Source organism: Eubalaena glacialis, chromosome 13 (assembly GCF_028564815.1).
Source record: "Eubalaena glacialis isolate mEubGla1 chromosome 13, mEubGla1.1.hap2.+ XY, whole genome shotgun sequence".
Lineage (NCBI taxonomy): Eukaryota > Metazoa > Chordata > Mammalia > Artiodactyla > Balaenidae > Eubalaena > Eubalaena glacialis.
Window position 1 is genome coordinate 75,190,705 of NC_083728.1, and position 20,615 is coordinate 75,211,319.

The window sequence follows — 20,615 nt, forward strand, 5'->3', positions numbered from 1 at the left end:
TTCATTCCAAATTGCTGATGGCGCTGCCTGCATTAACAGCAGTGACAAAAGCTTCCTACACATGCCTCGGCAATGATACTCTATCCACTGCAGGTATTTCTTTTTTCTTTCTTTCTTTAAAAAAATTTTTTTTTTTTTTTTTTTTGGCATGATTCTTTCCCATGTAAAGAAAGCCAACTTCTTCAAGACACAGGTCATTCAGCTTTAAGTGTCAGCCTCGGCTCTCTCCTCAGGCTGTGAGAAGGCCATGTCCTGCATGGTGAGGCTTTCTTTCTCTCTCCACTGAAAGCTTCTCGCTGTTTGGTCTGCGAAGATTAACGTCTGCCTGCCCCTGCTCCACTCGCCAGGGTGGAAGGGGTCAAGGGCAGGGGGTGGCTTTCTTCACAGGGCGGTACTTTCTGTATCATTGTCCATATCCAACAGAATGCGGCCGGGCAGGTCTTTGCTGGCTGAGTCTGAATGCGTTTCAGGAAAGATGCTGCGAAGCGGTTCTGAAACCCTAGAATTGGCGTCTGGACAAAAACACGAGGAGACACGGTATCAATGCGTGGTAACACCCAAGAGACCACCTGAGGAGAGGAGAAGCTGGAAAGTTTGAGAGTCAGCCCATGCACGCACACTCCCTTACTAGAGGCACCATCAGCCCTGAGAAGTTGAGTCAAGCCTTTGACACCCCAGGGGCAGCCAGCCATGTGGCACAGCCCCACCTCCTGGCTCTGGTGGTCCTTTCTGTGAGCACACAGCAGTCCTCAGAGATGCAACCCTGGAAGGATTTGCTTGCTGTGATTGAGGAGAGGAAACCTTATTCCTACCAATGTCTCTAACACATTAATTGAAATCTCCTGACAACATCTGGGCTGCAGGAATAGCTGAGCTTCACTGGGAAAAGTTCCCTCCTCCGAGGTTGGTGAGTGTCCTCCTGTTATTAATGCTATGCCCTCAACCTCGGCACTAGTGACATTTGGGGCCGGATCACTCTGGGCTGTGGGGCTGTCCTGTGCACTGTAGGATGTTTAGTAGCATCTCTGCCCTCAACCCACTAGATGCCAATGGCACACAGCTCTCTTTCCCACAGTGTGACAACAAAAGATGTCTCCAGACGCTGCCAAATGTCCCTGGGGTGGGAGGGGGGAACAATCACCCCTGGCTGCAATCACTGAAGTGGGGCACCAAATCTCCTACAAGTACTAATTTTCTCATCTATTTCTAATATTGGGCTGGCCAAAAAGTTCGTTCGGGTTCTTCTGTAACATGGAAAAACCCAAACGAACTTTTTGGCCAACCCAATACTTATACACCTCCAATTCCTTTTTCACGTCTTATTATGTTGGCTGGAACTCCTTCAGCAAGACAGTAAATACACGGTCCTCGAGCCATCATCCCTCGCTCCCATGCTCACAAGACACCTTAACCAATCACAGCCCTCTTCCTAGTGAGACAGTGAGCCTCAGATTCCTTCATTCATAAACAAATACTTCCTGGGCACCTCCCACATTCTACCTGTGAGGACACAACAGTGAACAAGCCAGACACAGATTTAATGAAGCCTACAGCCAAGTGGGGGAGACAGGCCCTTCTGTCTTGAAGAATTTGTTTCTCTGGTGGATGTGAGTTCTAGCAAATGATGAGCCTTGTTAGGGATTTTAGGGCTGGTGGAAGAGAGAAGGGAGACGTTCAGATTTGTGGTAGTTTCACTTTGCCAGGTTAGAGCTAGTCATGTAGGGAGCAGGGAGGGAGGGAGAGCGGGAGGTGGGTGTGCTGGGGTTTCCCTGTTATGCTTAAGAGTTGCTTTTCTGTACTTGCTGTGGTGCAGTTACACCGTGTCTGCCCACGCTGGGAGCTGCTTTCGGCAGTACTTCTGTTTTACCTGCTCCTCCCCCACACAGACAGAGCTGGCAAATGCAGGTGCACCCTGGGAGGCTCACTGCTTTGAGACTGGTTCCTGAGCCGACACGTGCCCACAGCTCTGAGCTTCGAGAGCCACTTACTTCCTGGGGCGTCCCTTTACTCTCAGTGACTCCTGGGTTGGAAGGCCCATCCCTCGAGGTTTCCTACACACCACAACCCAGAGAAACGTCTAGATTTATGAAGGTGCCAAGGTGTCAAAGAGTTCAGGTGCTGGATGTCATTTCAGACAATTCAGGTCTTATAATTGTAAAACCAACTGAATGGTGCTGAATTGCACTGTCTAATGGTACAGTCAAGGGTGGTCTATGTGCACAGAATACAGGCTGTCTCAGATTTGTCCTCAGCAGAATGAAAGTCATTGAGGGCAGGGACCGTGTCTGTCTTGCTTACGGTGTGTCCCTAGTGCCCAGAACAGTGACTGGTTAATAGCAGACGTTCAATAAATGTTGTGGTTCTCTGTCTGGATAGATGGATGGAAGATGGATAGATAAAAAGTCATCCAATCATCTTTCCAAAGAGTCTAGACCAACCATCTTTCCAATCCTCTTTTCCAATAGCCTCATGTAAAGAAGTAGCCATGTCTTGAAGACAAGACTGATACAAGAAATCCACTGTAAATTCAACCCCTTTACCATTATCCTAACTCAACAAGACAGATGATACAATCAGCCAGTGTCTCTTCTTGGCCCAAAGACTTTACAAGGAACCATGGAACTGATATGCATGATGCAAAGGGAGTGTACATACTAGTTAGATTTCTACTTATTAATATCTATATTTACATGCAAACTTAACACCTATCAGCCACAGACCCTTTTCGGAGGACAAACTTGCTATCTTTCTTCTTCTCCTTTTTTCTTTTTTTTTACTTCACAAATAAATAATTTCTGGATTTGTACTTTTCTGAATTTCTCTAGCTATCTATGATGAAGACACATTACTTACATACTTAGAAAAAAACTTTCTGGCTATAGATTTACACAAGGCATCATTTTTCATTATATGCATTCCAAGAAGGGCTGGTCTTTGAGCATATTGCTTGGAGCTAAGTTCATACGAAAGATATTAGATTAAAAAAGAAAAAAAAAAAAACCAAAAATACAAACAAGAAAGCAGAGCAAGAGGCCCAGGTCACAGCCTCCGCTCACAGGCAGAATGCCATGTGGTTCACCACTGCTCTGCGGCTCTGACTAATGTATCCTGGTTTCTTCCTTTTTTGAGCATCTTTATCCAGGAGTGGACCCTCCGAGGGTGGGAAGTGGCATTCTACAATTTCGAGTATGGTCCTAGAAAGTTTGTCACTTCGACAATTTTGAATACGTGCTTTAGGTTGTAAACCTCCCCTTCAGAAAGGCCAAAGTTATTCTGATAGCCACTTTGACAGGTAACAGATCCAAATACATCGTTGAAATCAAACATTTCAGGCACGGCTGCAGGGTGAATCAGCCCCCTCCCGATCATTAAATCCTTCTTTAAACTACAGTCTGAGGGAATGACTTCCTGTAGTCCTCATCAGTTTTCTAGGGCTGTGAGAGGCTTACTCGTCTCTGAGAGGCTGAGTCAACTTTTTATTACTTCAGTCAAAGGAGAGGTTCTGTTCCTGTCTCACTGGATGTTTATCTTGACATGATTCTGACATCTACTTATTAAAAATAAAGTGCAAGTAGAAGCAGAAGCCACTTAAATGCCCAACTACGAGCAATAATACATCTGCTTAATGAAATATTATGCAGTCATTGAAAAACTACATTATAACATGGGAAAGAGCATGTGATGTAAAGTAAAATAAAACCGCAAAATCAAAATCTGTATATGCCGAATAATTATGATTGTGTATCCCCTTGCCTTTTAGAAAAAAAAAAAAAAACTAGAAGGAAAAAATAAAATATGAATAGTGGACTTTTTCAATTATGGAAGGGTGATTTCTTATTGTTTCTAATTCCCCAATTTGTTTTAGTATCATATTTATTTTTAAAAAGGCATTACTTTCATGATATAAAAGGAGTTTAATTTTAAAAAGCAAAGGCTGTGAGAACCAACAAAGTGCCAAGTGTCTGATGACTACTATTGTGACTCGTTCTACCACCGTACAGTGGACAAATGACTCACTAAATTAATCTCAGGCTCACTAAATTAAGAACATCTTCTACTCCAGAGCACTGTCTTTTTAACCCACCACCAAGTGGCACATCAGGATCAAAATATGGATGCCTGGGCTCCAGACCTCCTGAGTCTGTGTCCCGGCAAGAGCTTTTAAAATGGTGACATACGAATCTAATACCTAACTCTGTATTATCTTTTTTTTTCTCCATAAAAATGATAATAAATAGCTACCATTTACTTAGACCCCCCCTGTATATTAAGAACTGTACGATGCTTTTCTTATTTTATCTACTGTAATCCCTTTGAAAGTTATTCTCACAAATGTCACCATTTTACAGATCAACCAGGTTGTGCCGTGCCATTGTCACACAGAGTGAGCTGAAATTTTAATTCAGGCTTGTCTGATTCTAGTGTGTGCTCCTTCCACTACCCCTCAAGCCTGCCCAGTACAGAAAAGACTGGAAGTTAAAGAGGTAACAAGGCCAGCCTGGTGATGACATGTTGCATGTCCGTGAACACGCTTAGTATTCAGAGTACTTGGCAGCAAGCATGAACAAAGCCAGCCTCCTTTAGCACATGCACTATTAGTAGGGGTGCAAGCAGGCAGGGTTAGCGTGACCGGTTAATATCAGGCATTAGTGCACAAATATGATCATCAAGTAGCAAAACTGCTTTGGCCAATCAGGGGCCTTTTCCTTACCATTAAATATTCCAATTTCAGTTCCTACTGAATATGGCTGGTCATACATCTAAATTATTTAATAAAATGTTAAATTAGAACACTCTTGGCTAAAATCTATTACTTTAAAAACAGCAAGATGTAAACTCTTTTCCTTGCAAAGCTAAAATCCTACTGCTTTCTTTTTCTTTCTTTCTTTTTCCTACTGCTTTCTAGAGTAACAAATTAGGAAGAGGTTCAAAATGACAGCAGAATCCCTCCTTTCTCTGGTGCTGGTGCTGAGCTGCCACAAATTGGCTGTCAAACCTGTTTAGCAGCAGTAATCACCCCCAAGAGTTTATCTTAATCCCCAGGCCTTAATTCAATTTTTAAGATGAAATGCTCTAAATGAATAACCTGTTTTCAGGAATTTGTCTGTCTAGAGTTTTCCAAGTGAAAACATGATGTCATAGTAAAGGACTACCTGTCTAGGGAAGTTACATTTTTTTCTTCTTGAAATACCCAATGGCTCTATCCAAGATCGGTTAATAGCAGCATGAACAACACGAGCATATGCATAAATTCTAAATGCTGGCCTTTTGTGTACACCTAATGGCAATCCAGGGGATTTTAAGAAATTAAAAATTAATTCTGTAATACAAAGATAATGGTGGTGACCTGTAATTTCTTGAGTTAGGAGAATTCGAAGTGCAGATTGGTTTTAAAATATTTAGCTAATATCCTAAGGAAAAGTATTTATAATATCAAATTTCACTTATCTGACAATTGTCAAAGTACAGAGCACTGCAATGTTATAGCAGATCAATGAAATAAGCTTCTTTAATAAATACACCCCAGGTAAAAATGGTATTAAAGAACAGACATAATTCTGGTCTGTAGTCTTTCATCTAAATAAAAGGGAAGATCCGGGAATAAAATTCTAATGTGTCACAAGTACTGAAGTGTTAAAAGGCTCAGCCTTAATTAGGGTTTAGTCATTTCACTCTGTGATTTTCACACCCAACTGGGCAACCACAGACTTTTGGGTTCATCACCTAAGAGTCAGGAAGGCGGAATCACGCCTCTGTGCCCTCCTCTGTGTTGTAAAGATCGCATTCTTGTTTTCCCCTTCTGGTATCTATAGAAAGTCTTCCTCAGACCAAAGATGTGAAAACGCTGGCTAAGTAGTCCACTGAAGGCTTAAGGCTCAGATCAGCTGATTAGAGCAGTAATGAGAGCCTTATTCCGTCTAAGTGTGGACCTAAAGGCAAGATTCAGATGAGCCTCACAGTACCTTTCAAAAAGCTCATATGGTTTAAGAAAGCAAAATGTAAGCATGCCAGAATGCAAAGAAATTTAGTGTGGGATCTTTGGAGGAAGATTTTTTTTTGGGGGGGGGCGGGGGTCCTGAGAAATTCAAACACCAAATTAAGAAGCTCCATGCAGTTAACTTGCACTTACGAGATAAAATTAAAAATTAAAGCTCAAGACACAAGGGACGCAATTTTCCGTGCTAACTGCACCCGAGACCTCTTTGGTTGGATGCTGATGAGCCAACCAATGACAGGGAAATCACGCTGAAAAGAGCAGAACGCTTGTGAAAGGCTTACCAAAAAGAAAGGAGACATTTCTTAGTATCTTATCTGAGCGGCTTGAAATCGGGCTCGCAATCTACTGACATCTACCTCTTGAATTCGAAGCATTGCAGCTCAAAGTGCTTCTGATAAAAACAAAAGTGATGTCTAGAGAATGGATGGCAGGGGGTCAGATGGCCGCTCCTGAGCACAAAGTCAAAAGCACATATGCAAAACACCGCTAAGCAGGAGCATTTGGAGCTGCAGGAAGCTGCTTGGGGTGGTTACAGACCTTAGTCCTGGAAACCTTCCCCACCTGTGAGGGCACTAGGAAGGGCATCTATTGGGAAACAAACAAACAAACCAATGTGGCTTTGTCTTTTTAAACATAAAAGCTGAAGTGTCATCAGAAAAAAGTTAACAATTTATAACACACACAAATCACGCATTATATTCCTGAAAAAAAAAAAAGTTATCAAAAGAAACTATCAAAATAGTCGGTTAACCCTCATCATTTAGGGTACCAGTGTGGGGTGTATCCTTTGCTCATTTTCGGCAGAGATGTCATTCAGTATGCTTGGAGGGCCCAGAGGTATATTTCAGCTACTTCTCTAAAAATGGCTCCACTTAGGAAAATTTAAAACTAGGCTGTTCTAAGAAATGATTCAAAGCTCCTAATTACCATTTTAAGAAAACACATTAAAAAAATCTATCCATCTCATTCTTAAATCAAATAGTAAATTAGAGCACTTGGGATGGAAATTTTTAAAAGAATCATAATTAAAGAAAATGGTCATGTTCTAGACTGTCTATAAAAAAAATACCCCATTAGGTAGGTAAAATCTGTACAACCACCAATACCCAAAACAGATTTCCACGGAACTATGAGGAAATCTTGATTCTTCTGCCCTTTGCCACTACAGGCTGGCACTCTCATATGATCGTGTCCCAAATCTCCCTTCCCAGAGCATCCAATTTGGCACAAATCACGTTTTTTAAGATTATACCTGAAATGCTTCACTTTCTATGAATATTTTTACTCTTAAAAGGAAAATAAGCATTTTAATGAGGAATTCACTAAGAAATGGATGTCATGCTCAAGTTGTATAATACCTTCCACCTGGATTATTAGGTCATTATACCTAGAAAAATGTAAATGTAGATGGCTCTTAAACACATAGTGAACCTATACATCAGGGGTTGGCAAACTTCAAGGGCTTGGTAACTTTGAAGGCTCTGGAAGTATATGACCTCTGAAAGGACTACACAACTCTGCTGTTTTAGCACAATAGCCAGAAAGAATATGTCAACAAATGGGCGTGGTTGTGTTTCAATAAAACTTCATTTATAAAAACAAGCTGAGGGCCAGATCTGGCCTGCGTGGTAGTTTGCCAACCCCTGATATAAACGGAAGCCTAAATGAAGGGGAGCAGTAAAAAGCCAGGTAGAGTGGACAGGGGGAAATGTCTGAACCCACTTCCCACTTACCCGTGACTATTTTGGAGGAGGTGGGAGCTGCGATGCTGAGGCTGCCATCCCCGGCGGGGTGGGCGCCAGGAGGATGAGGGGGTGGGGGCACGCTGGGCCGGTTCCTCGGCTTTGGTACTGGTCTCGGTCTCGGCAAGGTTCCAGCGTGTGGCTGCGCAGTCTCGGGGTTACTCACCACCTGGCTGGGGTTCTGTTTTCCTAGGGGCGGAGTGCTGGGGGGCGTCGGCGTCTGGGGAGGGGTGTGGGAGGACTGCTCGAGTCCGGGCTCACCGGGCGGGGCCCCGGGGGCCGGCGGGCCCTGGCTGCCTGGCTTGGCGAGCGCTGGCGGCGGTGTGGCCTGCGTGGGGGGCTGCGGTGGCGGGTGGTTGGGGGCTTGGATCGGAGACAGGCTGCTGGAGTATCTCCGGGGTGCGGAGAGCTGCGAGGTGGCGCAGGGCTGGCCAGGGGCCTGGCCGGGCGGCTGAGTCGGGGGAGAAGGGCTTCGGGTGGACGGCTTTGGTGACAGGCTGGGTGGATGTTGAGATGTTCCTGGAGAACTCTGGCCCCCGGGATGGCCAGGAGGAGGGTTTCCAGGTTTCGGGGGTGCTGGAGCAGGTTTTTTAACAGCTGCACAAAGGAAAAACACGTCTCAGGAAGAGCAGCACGGTGATGGCCAACGCCCCCTGGACCGGGCACCGAGGTTGATCTCACCGTGTAAGCCAGTTGAGATCAGCACCCACGCCCACTCCCAATACCATGCCAGCTGGTGGCACCTCACCACCGTGGTCCTCCTCCCCCAAACCCACAGTCTTAGTCTAACCATGAAAAAAGCATCTGACAAACGCAAATTGAGAGACTGTCTTTAAAATGCCAGTACTCCCCAGAACTGTCAAGGCCATGAGAAAACAAGGGAAGACTGAGAAACTGTCACAGGCCAGAGTAAGGAGACGTGATGACTAAATGCCCTGTGCTCTTCTGGCTGGGGGCCAGCAGGGGTCGGAAGATGGCTGTTAGAGGAAAGACCGGTGACATTTGAACAAAATGAGTTTGTTTAGTACTAATGTACCAACGTTGGTTTCTTAGCCATGATAAATGTACCGTGGTGATGTAAGATGTTAACAGAGGAAAGTGGGTCAGGGGTATACGAGAACTCCAGACTATCTTTGCAACTTTCCCGTAAATCTAAAATTATTCCAAAATAAAAAGGTTATTTTTTAAAAGTACATTATACACATACAGGTCTTTACAGATCTGTCATTTTAAAAGTTGAATAATTAGAAAACTCAGTTAATGGAGGTCGCCCCGCCTACATGGAGTCTCTGCTCAAAGCCCACTCGACAGCCCACTGGTCAGCGACCTTCTCTCATGAGAAGAGACACAGAGAAGCAAGAGCAGCTAAGCGTGGTGGGGGGGAACCCCTAAGCACGGCTGGTCTGCCTGTACATAACCATGGACCCCTTGCTCTAAGCCATCTTCTCCTAGAGGACTTGATTATTTTTTTATAACAGAAATTCTATGAATTCCAGAATCATCTGTGCTAATAGATATATTCTAGATAAAAGTACAAATCTGGACGATCGCCTTAGATTCAGCTCTAAGGAGAGCTGAATCACATCAGCCTCCTCCCTACACCAGCTGAGATCAGCATCACTGGTGGGTGGGAATTTGGTACCGAGGATGGTAAGGTAGGTAGAAAAAGCAAGTCTGGAGACTGGTTTTGGGCTGAGAGGGTTGGGTGGAAAGGAGAGACTTTAGCATATTTTAAGTTCTGCTGAGATCTTACTAATCGCCTAAGGAAGGGAGAGGGAAACGAAGGGAAGAAATGAACATGTATCACTCACCTAACACATGACCAGCACCAAGTTGGGCCCTTTACATAGATTGTCTCATTTAAGTCTCACAAGCACACCACAAAACAGGCATTGTTATATCCATTTCACGGTGCAGAAAACCGAGGCTCAGAGAGGTCAAGTGTTTGTAAAAGGTCACACAGCCAGTACGGAGCAGAACAGAGGCTCACACCATGTCCTGTGGACTCCTTGGACTCTTTTTTCCTCTTCCTCCTTCCTGCACTGCCTGGCTTCCTGCTCATAGGGGCCAGGATTCAGGAATGAAAAGAGTATAAAGTCTACTCTATTGGCCTAGAACTTCTGATCCCAGAACTGGGAAGACCTTTTTCCACAGAAGCAACCAACCAGCTGACAAAGGAATCTGGAATATTAGCCGCACTCTGGTTATCATAAGCAACTTGAAAAGAAAAATTTCTAGCTCTCTGTTCTAAGCAATATTAATTATAAATTCATATTGAATAAAAGATCATTCCTGACATTTAAGGGAGCAAAGGGAATTAGAAGAGGAAGCATGAGAGTAGCGTGATAAGGCTCAAGTCCCACAGTGGCCACGTCCAACGTGGAGGCCAGGCTGGGAGAAAGGCAGGCCTTGTCTAAGCCCACCATGAAGGTGCTGGGAGGCTGAGCCAGGGTGGGGGATGGCACACAAAGGATCAAACTTTTCCTGAGATCTATAATTGCAGGAAAAGGGAAGCAGGAAAGACTCCAAATGGGGCTACGAAGGAACCTCAATCTGAAAGCAGGGCTCTACCTGGAATCCAGGTAGAAAAGACCTAATTTCCCTTGAGCACCAGTTGGGATACAGATGAAGGTGGTGGTGGCTCAGAGGAAAGCCTTCTTAAGATTTTTCAATAGCAAAACTGTTATTTATTCTACTTCCCCAGTCCTGGTTACAGAGGAGATATTAAAGTGATATGGACTCAGAAATATATCCTTTGCCCATTTTTCAATTGGGTTATCTGTTTTTTTTGCTATTGAATTGTATGAGTTTCTTATATATGTTGGATATTAACCCCCTAACTTGACTGTGGTAATTATTTCACAACGTATACATATATTAAGTCATCACATTGTATTGTACATCTTAAAAGAAAATGCAACATGGGATTCTGGATTGATACTGGGACAGAAAGAAAACTTTACTGGAAAAACTCGGAAATCTGGTCAAAGCCTGAAGTTTAGCTAATAATATTGTATCAGTGTTAATTTCCTGATTTTAGTAGTTGTTCTGTGAGATAGTAAAATTAAGAGAAGCTCAGTGAAGACTATATGGGCATTTTCTATACTATCTTTGCAACTTTCCTTTAAGTCTAAAATTATATAAAATTCAAAAAATTTTAAAATATATATGTCATTTTATATTGAAGATTATCCATCCTCCGATAAATGCAGTTGGGAGTTAAGACAGGGCACCATGGTTCACATGGAATTTAATTGGCTTTAGAAGCATTTTCAGTAAATCATGTCCCTCTCTAGACCAGAGTTTCTCAACCTCAGCAGTAGTGAGATGTTGGGCTAGATAGTTCTTTGTTGCTGGAGGCTGTCCTGCACATTGTAGGATGTTTACCAGCATCCCGGGCCTCTACCCACTAGATGCCAATACCACTCCCCTCCCTGCTTGTGACAACCAAAAACGTCTCCGGACATTGCCAAATGTCCCAGATGGTGGGGGACAGCTAAATCATCCCAAGTTGTTCTAGATCTAAGAGGCACTTGGAGCTCTCAGACCACACATATTTGAGTGCCCTCTCTGTGACAGGCACAGGACAAGGGCTAGGAATACTGGAGTGCATGAGACAGGTAAAATCCCAGCTCTTTAAGAGCTACTAGGGGAGACTGGCAATACGCTAAAAAACAAATTTAAAAATTTCAGATGGAGGAAAAGGCTATGAGAGAAATAGAGTGATGTGACAGAGAATAATTTATGTGAGTGGTGGGGTTGGCAGGTGGTCATCAGTTCAGACTGGGTGGTCAAGGAGGGTTCACCAGGGAAGTACTCTTTGAGCTGAGACCTGAATGATGGAGGAACTATGTGTGGAGCAGAATAGAGAGAACAGAAATAAATCCATGCCTGTATAGTCAATTGATCTTTGGCAGGGTACCAAGAATACACAATGGGGAAAGGATAGTTTCTTCAACAAATGATGCTGGGAAAACTGGATATCCACATGCAAAAGAATGAAATTGGACCCTTATCTTACACAATACACAAAAGTCAACTCAAAATGGATTAAACATAGGACCTGAAACTGTAAAACTCCTTGAAGAAAACACAGGGGGAAAGCTTCATAACATCTGTGTTGGCAGTGATTTCATGGATATGACCCCAAAAGCACAGGCAACAAAACAAAAATAGATGTGTGGGATTACATCAAACTAATAAGCTTTGGTACAATCAACAAAGGAAACAACAGAATGAAAAGGCAACCTACAGAATGGGAGAAAATATTTTCAAACCATGTATCTGATAAGGTGTTAATTTCCAAAATATATAAAGAACTCCTATAGCTCAATAGCAAAGAAATGAATAACCTGATTTAAAATGAAAAAGAAATTTTAAAAAATTTATTTATTTATTTGGCTGCACTGGATCTTAGTTGCGGCACACAGGGATCTTCATTGCTGCATGCGAGATCTTCGTTGTGGCATGCGGGATCTTTAGTTGCGACATGCAAAGTCTTAGTTGTGGCACGTGGGATCTAGTTCCCTGACCAGGGATTGAACCCAGGCCCCCTGCATTGGGAGCACAGAGTCTTTAGCCACTGGACCACCAGGGAAGTCTCACGAACAACCTGATTTTAAAATGGCCTAAAGGGACTTCCCTGGTGGTGCACTGGTTAAGAATCCACCTGCCAATGCAGGGGACACGGGTTCGAGCCCTGGTCCAGGAAGATCCCACATGCCGCGTAAAAGCTAAGTGCATGCGCCACAACTACTGAGCCTGCGCCCTAGAGCCTGTGAGCCACAACTACTGAGCACACGTGCCACAACTACTGAAGCCTGCGTGCCTAGAGCCCGTGCTCCACAACAAGAGAAGCCACTGTAGTGAGAAGGCCTCACACCACAACAAAGAGTGGCCCCTGCTCACCATAACTAGAGAAAGCCCGCGCGCAGCAACGAAGACCCAACACAGCCAAAAATAAATAAAATAAAATGGACTAAAGACTTGAATAGAGGGCTTCCCTGGTGGCGCAGTGGTTGAGAATCTGCCTGCCAATGCAGGGGAACGGGTTCGAGCCCTGGTCTGGGAAGATCCCACATGCCGCGGAGCAACTGGGCCCGTGAGCCACAATTACTGAGCCTGCGCGTCTGGAGCCTGTGCTCCGCAACAAGAGAGGCCGCGATAGTGAGAGGCCCGCGCACCGCGATGAAGAGTGGCCCCCGCTCACCGCAACTAGAGAAAGCCCTCGCACAGAAACAAAGACCCGACACAGCCATAAATAAATAAATCAATAAAATTAAAAAAAAAAAAAGACTTGAATAGACATTTCTCTAAAGATGACAGAAAAATGGCCATCGGGCATATAAAAAGGTGCTCAACATCACTAGCAATCAGTAAAATGCAAATCAAACCCAAAAATGACATATTACCTCACATCTGTTAGAATGGCTAATATAAAAAAAAAGACAGCAAGTGCTGGTGAGAACACGGAGAAACTGGAACTCCCATACACTATTTGTGGGAATGTAAATTGGTACAGCCATTATGGAAAACAGTATGGAGGCTCCTAAAAAAAATTTAAAATAGAACTACCATATTGATTCAAGAATCCCATTTCTGGGTATTTATCCAAAAGAACTGAAATCAGGATCCTGAAGAGAATATTTGCACATCCATGGTCACTGAAGCATCATTATTCACAATAGCCAAGACATGGAAACAACCTATATGCCCACTGACAGATGACTGGATTAAAAAAATGTGGTACATATATAAAATGGAATATTATTTAGCCTTAAAAAGGAAGGAAATTCTGTCATATATAACAACATGGACAAACCTTAAAGACATTATACTAAGTGAAATAAGCCAGTCACAGAAGGACAAATACTGCACGATTCCACTTACATGAAGTATCTAAAATAGTCAAACTCTTAGAATCAGAGAGTGCCAGGGGCTGGGGGTATAGAGTAGAGCTGGGGAGTGATGGAGAACTGGTATTCAATAGGCATAAGGTTTCAATTATGTCAGGTAGCTTTACATCATTGTGCCTATAGTACAATACTGTATTGTACACTTAAGAGTACAGTACTGGATACTGTACACAAATATTTAAGAGGGTAGATCTCATGTTGTGTTCTTACCCCGATAAAATAAAAAAGAAGGAACCATGTGAAGATGTGGGACAGAATGTTCTGTGAGAGAACATGTGTGGAAGCTCTAAAGAGGGAATAAGGTTAGTGCACTGAGGGGCAGAGCGCAGACCAGCGAGGCTGACGTGAGTGAGGGGGCAGGGGAAGAGCTGGGCTCAGAGGCGGCCCGGCCAGACCACGTGGCCAGGCCACGTAGGGTACGTGGTGGGAGGTCTGCACGGAAGGCGCTGGAGAGCTTCAGCCAGGATGACGCGCTCTGCTTTGTGTTTTAAAGCCACCCCCTGCTGGAGGGCATTCTGCTGAGTAAAATAAGTCAGACAGAAAGACAAATCCTATGTGGTATCACTTATGTGTGGAATCTAAAAAATACAACAAACTAGTGACTAAAACAGAAAAGAGGCAGACTCACAGATATAGGGAATGTACTAGTGGTTACCAGTGGGGAGAGGGGAGGGGGAAGGAGCAAGATAGGAGTAGGGAAAAAAAGGAGGGGTTATTATGGGATTATATGAAATCATTCGTGTGAAACTTTTGAAAATTGTAAAGCACTGTAGAATTTAAAGAATCCTTCATTCAATTAAAAAAGAAAGAAAGAAAGAAAGAAAACAAAGCCATTTCCCTGGCTGCTGGGTGGGGGACCACGAGGGCACAGGTCAGAGCAGTTCAGATTACACGTGAATAGGGAACTAGAAGGCCCTGATCCCAATCCAGAGGGTGCGAGTGCTCCCAGACTCACGAAGCCTGGCTGGGACAGAGGCCAGGCCGTGGCAGTTCCAAAACAGAGCGAGGGCTTGGAGCACCAGATTCCTGGAAAATGGGGGGGCGTTTCTGCAGAAATGACTGTTCATCAAGCTTTGTAGCTTGAACATATTCTTAAACGTCTGCTTTCCTGCTCCCCGTTTTTCCATCTCCCTTGAATGATTCTTTTCCTTAACGACTGGTTTTTCTGCTTGCCGTTTTATAACAGACGTGGAACCATCGGAACAAGCTTCTCAACCTGACTCCCGCACCGACCCAGGAAGGTTTGCACATCCCTCTCCAAGGGCGCGCGGAGTAAAGGTGGTGACTTACCTCGGCGCACCGTGTGAGGGCTCGGGCTGGCGGAATTGTGCGTAGGGCCCACGGCGAGCTGATGGGAGCCGGCAGTGGCCTGGGCCTGGCTTTGGCCGGGGGCCGCCTGACTGCTGTTTCTCCCGGGTGCAGGTGCAGCCGCAGGATCCTTGGGCTTTGGAGGGCTAAGGGGAGCAGAAGCCAAGTTAGATGTCAGGCACTCCCAGCTAGAAAAGCTGAACATGCTGTAAAATATCAGATTCCAGCTAGAGTTTTCACTGCAGCGGGCAAGGAGGTAATCTGATATTTTAAATAGCTCACACTGGGTCTGGGAAGCTAATATTTGGTGCCACACAGGACCACAGATTGTATGAGATTCATGGCATCAGACTATCTTCCAACTACTTTGCCACTTAAATATCATGACAGAGTTCTAGTGTGCTTGTACTTAAATTGGGCAATATTTAAAAACATGAAAGGGTTTTTGGACTTCAAAATAATGCGATTTTTGTCATATACATTGCACAAAACTAAGCAAATGCAATAGCAAAATACTAACACTACTCTAAATTACAAAGTGCTCCATTATTATCAATAATTTGGACTTTAGGAAAGAGAAACTCTGAGAGGCTAAGTGATTGCTCAGGGTCCAGAGTTGGTTAATACTGGGGTAGGGATCAGAACTCAGGCTTCCCAATTCCTGGCTCAGAACTTTTTATACTGAACTTTATAGCTACAATTTGTCAAGGTCACCAAAGAGTAAATGGCATTAGTGAGATGTACACAAAAATATCTACAGAGCAAAAGAAACAAAGAGCAAATTGATAACTGACATTCTATTTGTCCTTCTACAGTGAAGACTAATTATTGTCTTAAATAATATATTTAGCCTTGATTAAACAAATTGAACACTACAGGTAAATGAAAATGTGTAAGAGTTTGCTAAGACTTTTTTTTCTCCAAGAAAAAGATTTAAGCCCAAACGAATACACGTGCGGTAGCAGTTACGGAAAGACCAACGTGGAGCTTACGACGTGCACGTGACGCACTAGGGAGGTTTGAAGCCTTAGATATTTTTAACCAAAAAAGTGAATTTCCTCAAATTATGCTGGTAGAAAGGTATTCAGGAATGCACAAAGTCCTCAGAGTTCAGCTACGAGGATTTAACGAGGTTCCCATCTCCTAAGCAGCTAGCTTCACATGGCACGAGGCACTCTCCCTCCACCCAAAGAAGAAGAGGTGAGGGAGTTCTCCCAAGGCACAGTCACCTCTGGGCAGAAAAAAAGTACACGATTAACAGGCCATCCTTGTTTTATCATTTATTTTACTTTATATATAATCATTTAGTGCCTTATAGGTGGCCAAGGTAGACCAAATGCAATAAAAATGTTAGCACGTACTAGAGGGGCTCATCTTATACAGCAGCTGCCTGTTCTGAACGACCCGAGATACCACCTGAAGTGGCCTCTGGTGGTCATCTGCCTGGGTCAGAGTGGAGAACTGAATTTGTGCAAATTTAATAAAGGTCTCAACTTCAAAGGTATCTTTCCTTAAAGTTGCTATATATTCTTAGTCCACTCCAGGTGGTTAATCAAAAGGTGAAGCAACAAAAGAGCTTTTTAAGAAAACCTATCATCACATTTTCTATCTTGTACTCGTGTATCACCTGCCCTACAAGACTGAAAGCCAGGGGGTTGGGGGGATGCTCAGTATAGCAGAGACAGCACATATTATTCAGTACTCAGTTATTCAGTAAATCTGATTGGATGGATGGATGGATGGATGAATGATGGATAAATGGATGGACGGATGAATGAATGGATGAGTGAGTGAATGCCAGGAATATAATAACTTCACTAACTTGTTGCATTCAAATGTTTACTAGTTAGCATACTGAATGACAACAAGCAAATGGTACACGAAAAACGAGTACACATCAAACAGGTAAGAGAGGCTTATAAGACTGCTAGACACCTATCGGCTTCTGGCTTCCAGCCCCAAAGCAGTATGGTAAAGAATGCAAACAAATGTTGCTTTCTTTTGAAAACAGGAAAGGAAGCAAGCAATTTGCAGTCTTTTTTTCCATCCTTTGCCAACCGGAGGAGGGAAGGCAAAGCTGGTTCACTCCGTGCCTAGTGATCCTTGGGGCATGGAGGCCATGCCCACAGGCCAGCGCCTGCAAGAAGGCCTGCAAGAAGGCTGGGGTGTCTGGCACCCACTGCCAGCAGATGCTGGCCTCCTTACCTGCTGTCGCCCGGGCTGGGCCCCTGCTCCAGTATGCCCGCAGAGGAGGGGACAGTCCCACCCCCTGTGCTGCTTTCGGCCCTAGAGCTCTGGGGAGGGGGCTCTGGGCCCGCTGGAGCCAAGGTGCTGCCATCTGTGGGCGGGAGTGGCGGGTGGAAAGCAGGGCATATGTGCTTTCTATTTAGGGTGCCACCCCGCCGGTGAGCCTGGAAGTCCATAAGCTTCACACCAAAGCTACACAGAGAGAAGAAACAGTCAACAACACACCATGCAAGCTGACTACTGACACAGAAGCCCATCGGTCCTCGCGTGTAAAACCCCACACGCAGGGACAGCCACCCAAGTTGCCCAGCATGCAATAAAGCGGCAACGACCAGATTAATGGTCACTCCTGTTACCCAGGCAAGCAACTCAAGTGCGCTTTAAACTTGGACCTGGCCTTTCTCAAAGTGGGTATGAGCAGCTGAAAGCAAACGGGCAGGCTTCATCTTGAGTAAGTGACATCATGTTTGTGTTTTTATTTCCATAGTACGATGTACAAGGCGATTATCTCAAACCTGTGTGTTTGGGCATCAAGGTGGAAGCTGAGTGCAGAAGTGCCACCAGTGGCAATGTAAGGCTGTCACATCTCACTGCCTCTTAAGCTGAGATGTACAAACACTGGTCTATGCGTATGCAAAGAATGTATCTGAAAGGATGTGTAGGATTGGAAAAATAGTTGCTTTGGGGAAGGGGATGGTGGTTGGAGGACAGGTTAGAAGGGATATTCACTTTTCACTGAAGTCCACTGGTGTATGAACTTTAACACTTTTTTCCAGTTCGAAAAATAAAAAGACACATGGCTCCCTGAGCTTGTGGCTACTGGGTCAGTTGGCGGGGGGAATCCATCCAGGAAGATGTCTAAGAACTGTTTATTGTGTGCTAACTAGACCCATAACATTCCATTTTGTAACTTATAATGCATAAAGGCTAATTCTGTGGAGGACAGAGTTTGTCATCAGGAAGCACTTCTGAATGTGGGAATGTGGGTTCAGAGAAGTGACAGAATAGAAAAGTAAAGCTTTTTCCTTTGCTATGGGTTTAAAAAAAAAAAAAAAAAGGCAAAATAAAAAACAGACCACACTATAAGACTGAAAGACTGGGCAATTAGAATAAGACCTTGTTGTTTAGTTTTCATGTAAAACTATTTTCAGTAACATTATTGCATGTATGCGAGAAAAGCACGTGACTTCTAACTCAGCATTATTGGTGAACCAAGTGGCACTTCAGCACACGTCAGATAGATTGGCATCTGAAGGCAAAAATCACAAATAGCCTTAATAACCTTTGAAAATCCCACAAATCACCCAAGGAGCCTAGTAATAGAGACTAGTACTGTCTCTCACTAAGTCCAACACAGACTTTTTTTTTGATTCCAGAATTGGCAAAAACTGAGGTTTCTATGGTTGGCTTCCAATGAGGGGCCAGGTTATACTAAGAATATATGTCTTCAAACACCAACTCGCACATGTCACTGCGAGAGGTAGGTTGTTCTCACATTCACTCCTGGACAGACGTCCACAATATTTAACTTTTTTTTTTTTTCTTTTTCTCTCTTTTTCCCCAATCAAGTACATTTAGGTGAATCTGTAACATGTGTGTGATGCTACTGTGTAGGGCTTATCAGAGACCACCAAGTAAAGCTTGAATGCGTCAGGTATGACTGTTAACTGACAAGCTACACACCTACTTTGGGGTCAGATTAATGTTTGGAATGGACTAAAGCAGAATTCCTGAAACTAGCTGGACTCTTAACAGGCCTGGGTGCAGGCCACTCCCCAGTGGCAAGTCCACTGAGGCAGGACCAGGGACGGTGGGCCCACCAACTCCTCTCTGAGCCATCTACCGCCGGTGTGAAAGTCAATAGCTCTGCACACACCTCTCCTTCTTCACCAGGTCCCCCTCCATCACCGCCATGCTGGCAGGCCGCTTCCTCTCCAGGGTCCCCGAGTCAACAGAGTCATTTCCAGTGTGGGATGAGTGATTGGAATTTGGGGTGGTGAGAGGTACGAATGCTTCTGAGACATTAAATTCCACTTCTGCCAGAAGAAAGAAACAAGTGTGTATGAGACACAGGGCACAGGGGTTGAGGGAGCTTGAGAACACCCCACTGGAATAGGAGCCTCATGCTTCCATCCACAAGCCCTCCCTATTTCACAGGTGGAAGCCCCAGGCACTCTCACCTTCTTAAAGGACAGTTTACCAAACCAGGGTGGTGGGTAAAATAAGAAAACCAGAAATAGGCGAGGGGGTATGATTCAGAACCCAAGTCACACAACTCCCCTGCTTTCTTTTTTTGTTAAAAAAAAAATCATGGAATACAGAAGAGGAATGTGAGCATGGGTTATACTTATTTGAATCATAAAAAAATAAGATATTTACAGCTTGATATTAAATAGAAATAAAAGGCAACATCAATTCCATACTGCCCATAGCAGATTTTGAAGACTCGTTTTCTCAAAGGAAATCTTGGACAGAATGACAATATTCATTCACCCATCACACATTTACTGCGCAACCTTACATGAGTGGGGCGTGATTCTTGATGGCGGACGTCAGTGGTAAAGAAAAGGTGAGCGCGTCCTGGCCTCATGGAGCTTACACGCCAGAGGATGACAGCAGGGCTGCTCTGGGCAAAGCTGGGATGGGAGGTCCAGACTCCCAGCACTTGCCCAACCAGTACCCGCAAGGGGAGCCACGGAAACTCTGAGGATCCCTGCATATTCAGTGTCACCTCTTCTATAAAGCAATCCCTGGCACTTTGTGCCCAGCATGAGTTGTCAACTCATTCCCCATCCATCTTCCTTCTAATGTGCCATGTGTTACAATTTCTCTGAGGATGAAGCCTCCTTCTCCAGTGACCAAGTTCCTCCAGGGAAGACAGCATGTCTTACCAGCAAACATATGTGCCTAGTGAGTGTTCAGTATACACTGGCTGAATGAATGACTCTATGTTAAGTGAAACAAAGTGAAATACACAATAATGTGGTTACTGCTTTGTCAAAATACAAATGCAAATAGTCTAAAAAGAAATGTGAAAAAGTGAAGCCAATTATGTAATCATGAAGGGATTACTGAAATATCTGCTTCTTTAAAAAGATTTTTTATACTGTTGTTGTATAATATTGTGCTTTTGGAGTCAATGAACTCGGAGCGGCAGTTACCTTCGGGGAAGAACCAGTTGGCATGCTGAATGATGGGTTCAATGACAGCAACCACGTGGACGGATGTGGCCGCTGCCATTTCGGCTAGCGTTCTGCAAAGGAAGTTCACAAAGTTAAAACACCTCCCCGGGCAGCCTCTGATCTCTGCAGGTTGAGTCAGGGCAATTCAATTTTTTATATCTAAAGGATAAAACATTTAAGTACGAATGCAAAAATTAAATCCACAAGGCCCTGGCCTAGGGGT

General features: G+C 44.1%; 1 protein-coding gene across 4 annotated transcripts in view; it reads right to left on the reverse strand.

Moving 5' to 3' along the window:
• ARHGAP17 (Rho GTPase activating protein 17) overlaps window positions 1–20,615 on the reverse strand; it is an 89,719-nt gene continuing 69,104 nt past the window's right edge. Inside the window, exons 15-21 of one of the 4 annotated variants that reach the window (XM_061208150.1) lie at window positions 20,372–20,463; window positions 19,087–19,246; window positions 17,169–17,402; window positions 14,946–15,109; window positions 7,732–8,337; window positions 4,712–4,760; window positions 430–512 (exon numbers count right to left, since the gene is read on the reverse strand). In XM_061208150.1, the coding sequence (XP_061064133.1) occupies window positions 4,753–4,760; window positions 7,732–8,337; window positions 14,946–15,109; window positions 17,169–17,402; window positions 19,087–19,246; window positions 20,372–20,463 (1,264 nt within the window). In that variant the 3' untranslated portion in view covers window positions 430–512; window positions 4,712–4,752. Of the gene's footprint in view, window positions 513–4,711; window positions 4,761–6,290; window positions 6,584–7,731; window positions 8,338–14,945; window positions 15,110–17,168; window positions 17,403–19,086; window positions 19,247–20,371; window positions 20,464–20,615 lie in introns of those variants that run through there. The other 3 variants (XM_061208148.1, XM_061208149.1, XM_061208151.1) reach the window with 3 other exon arrangements.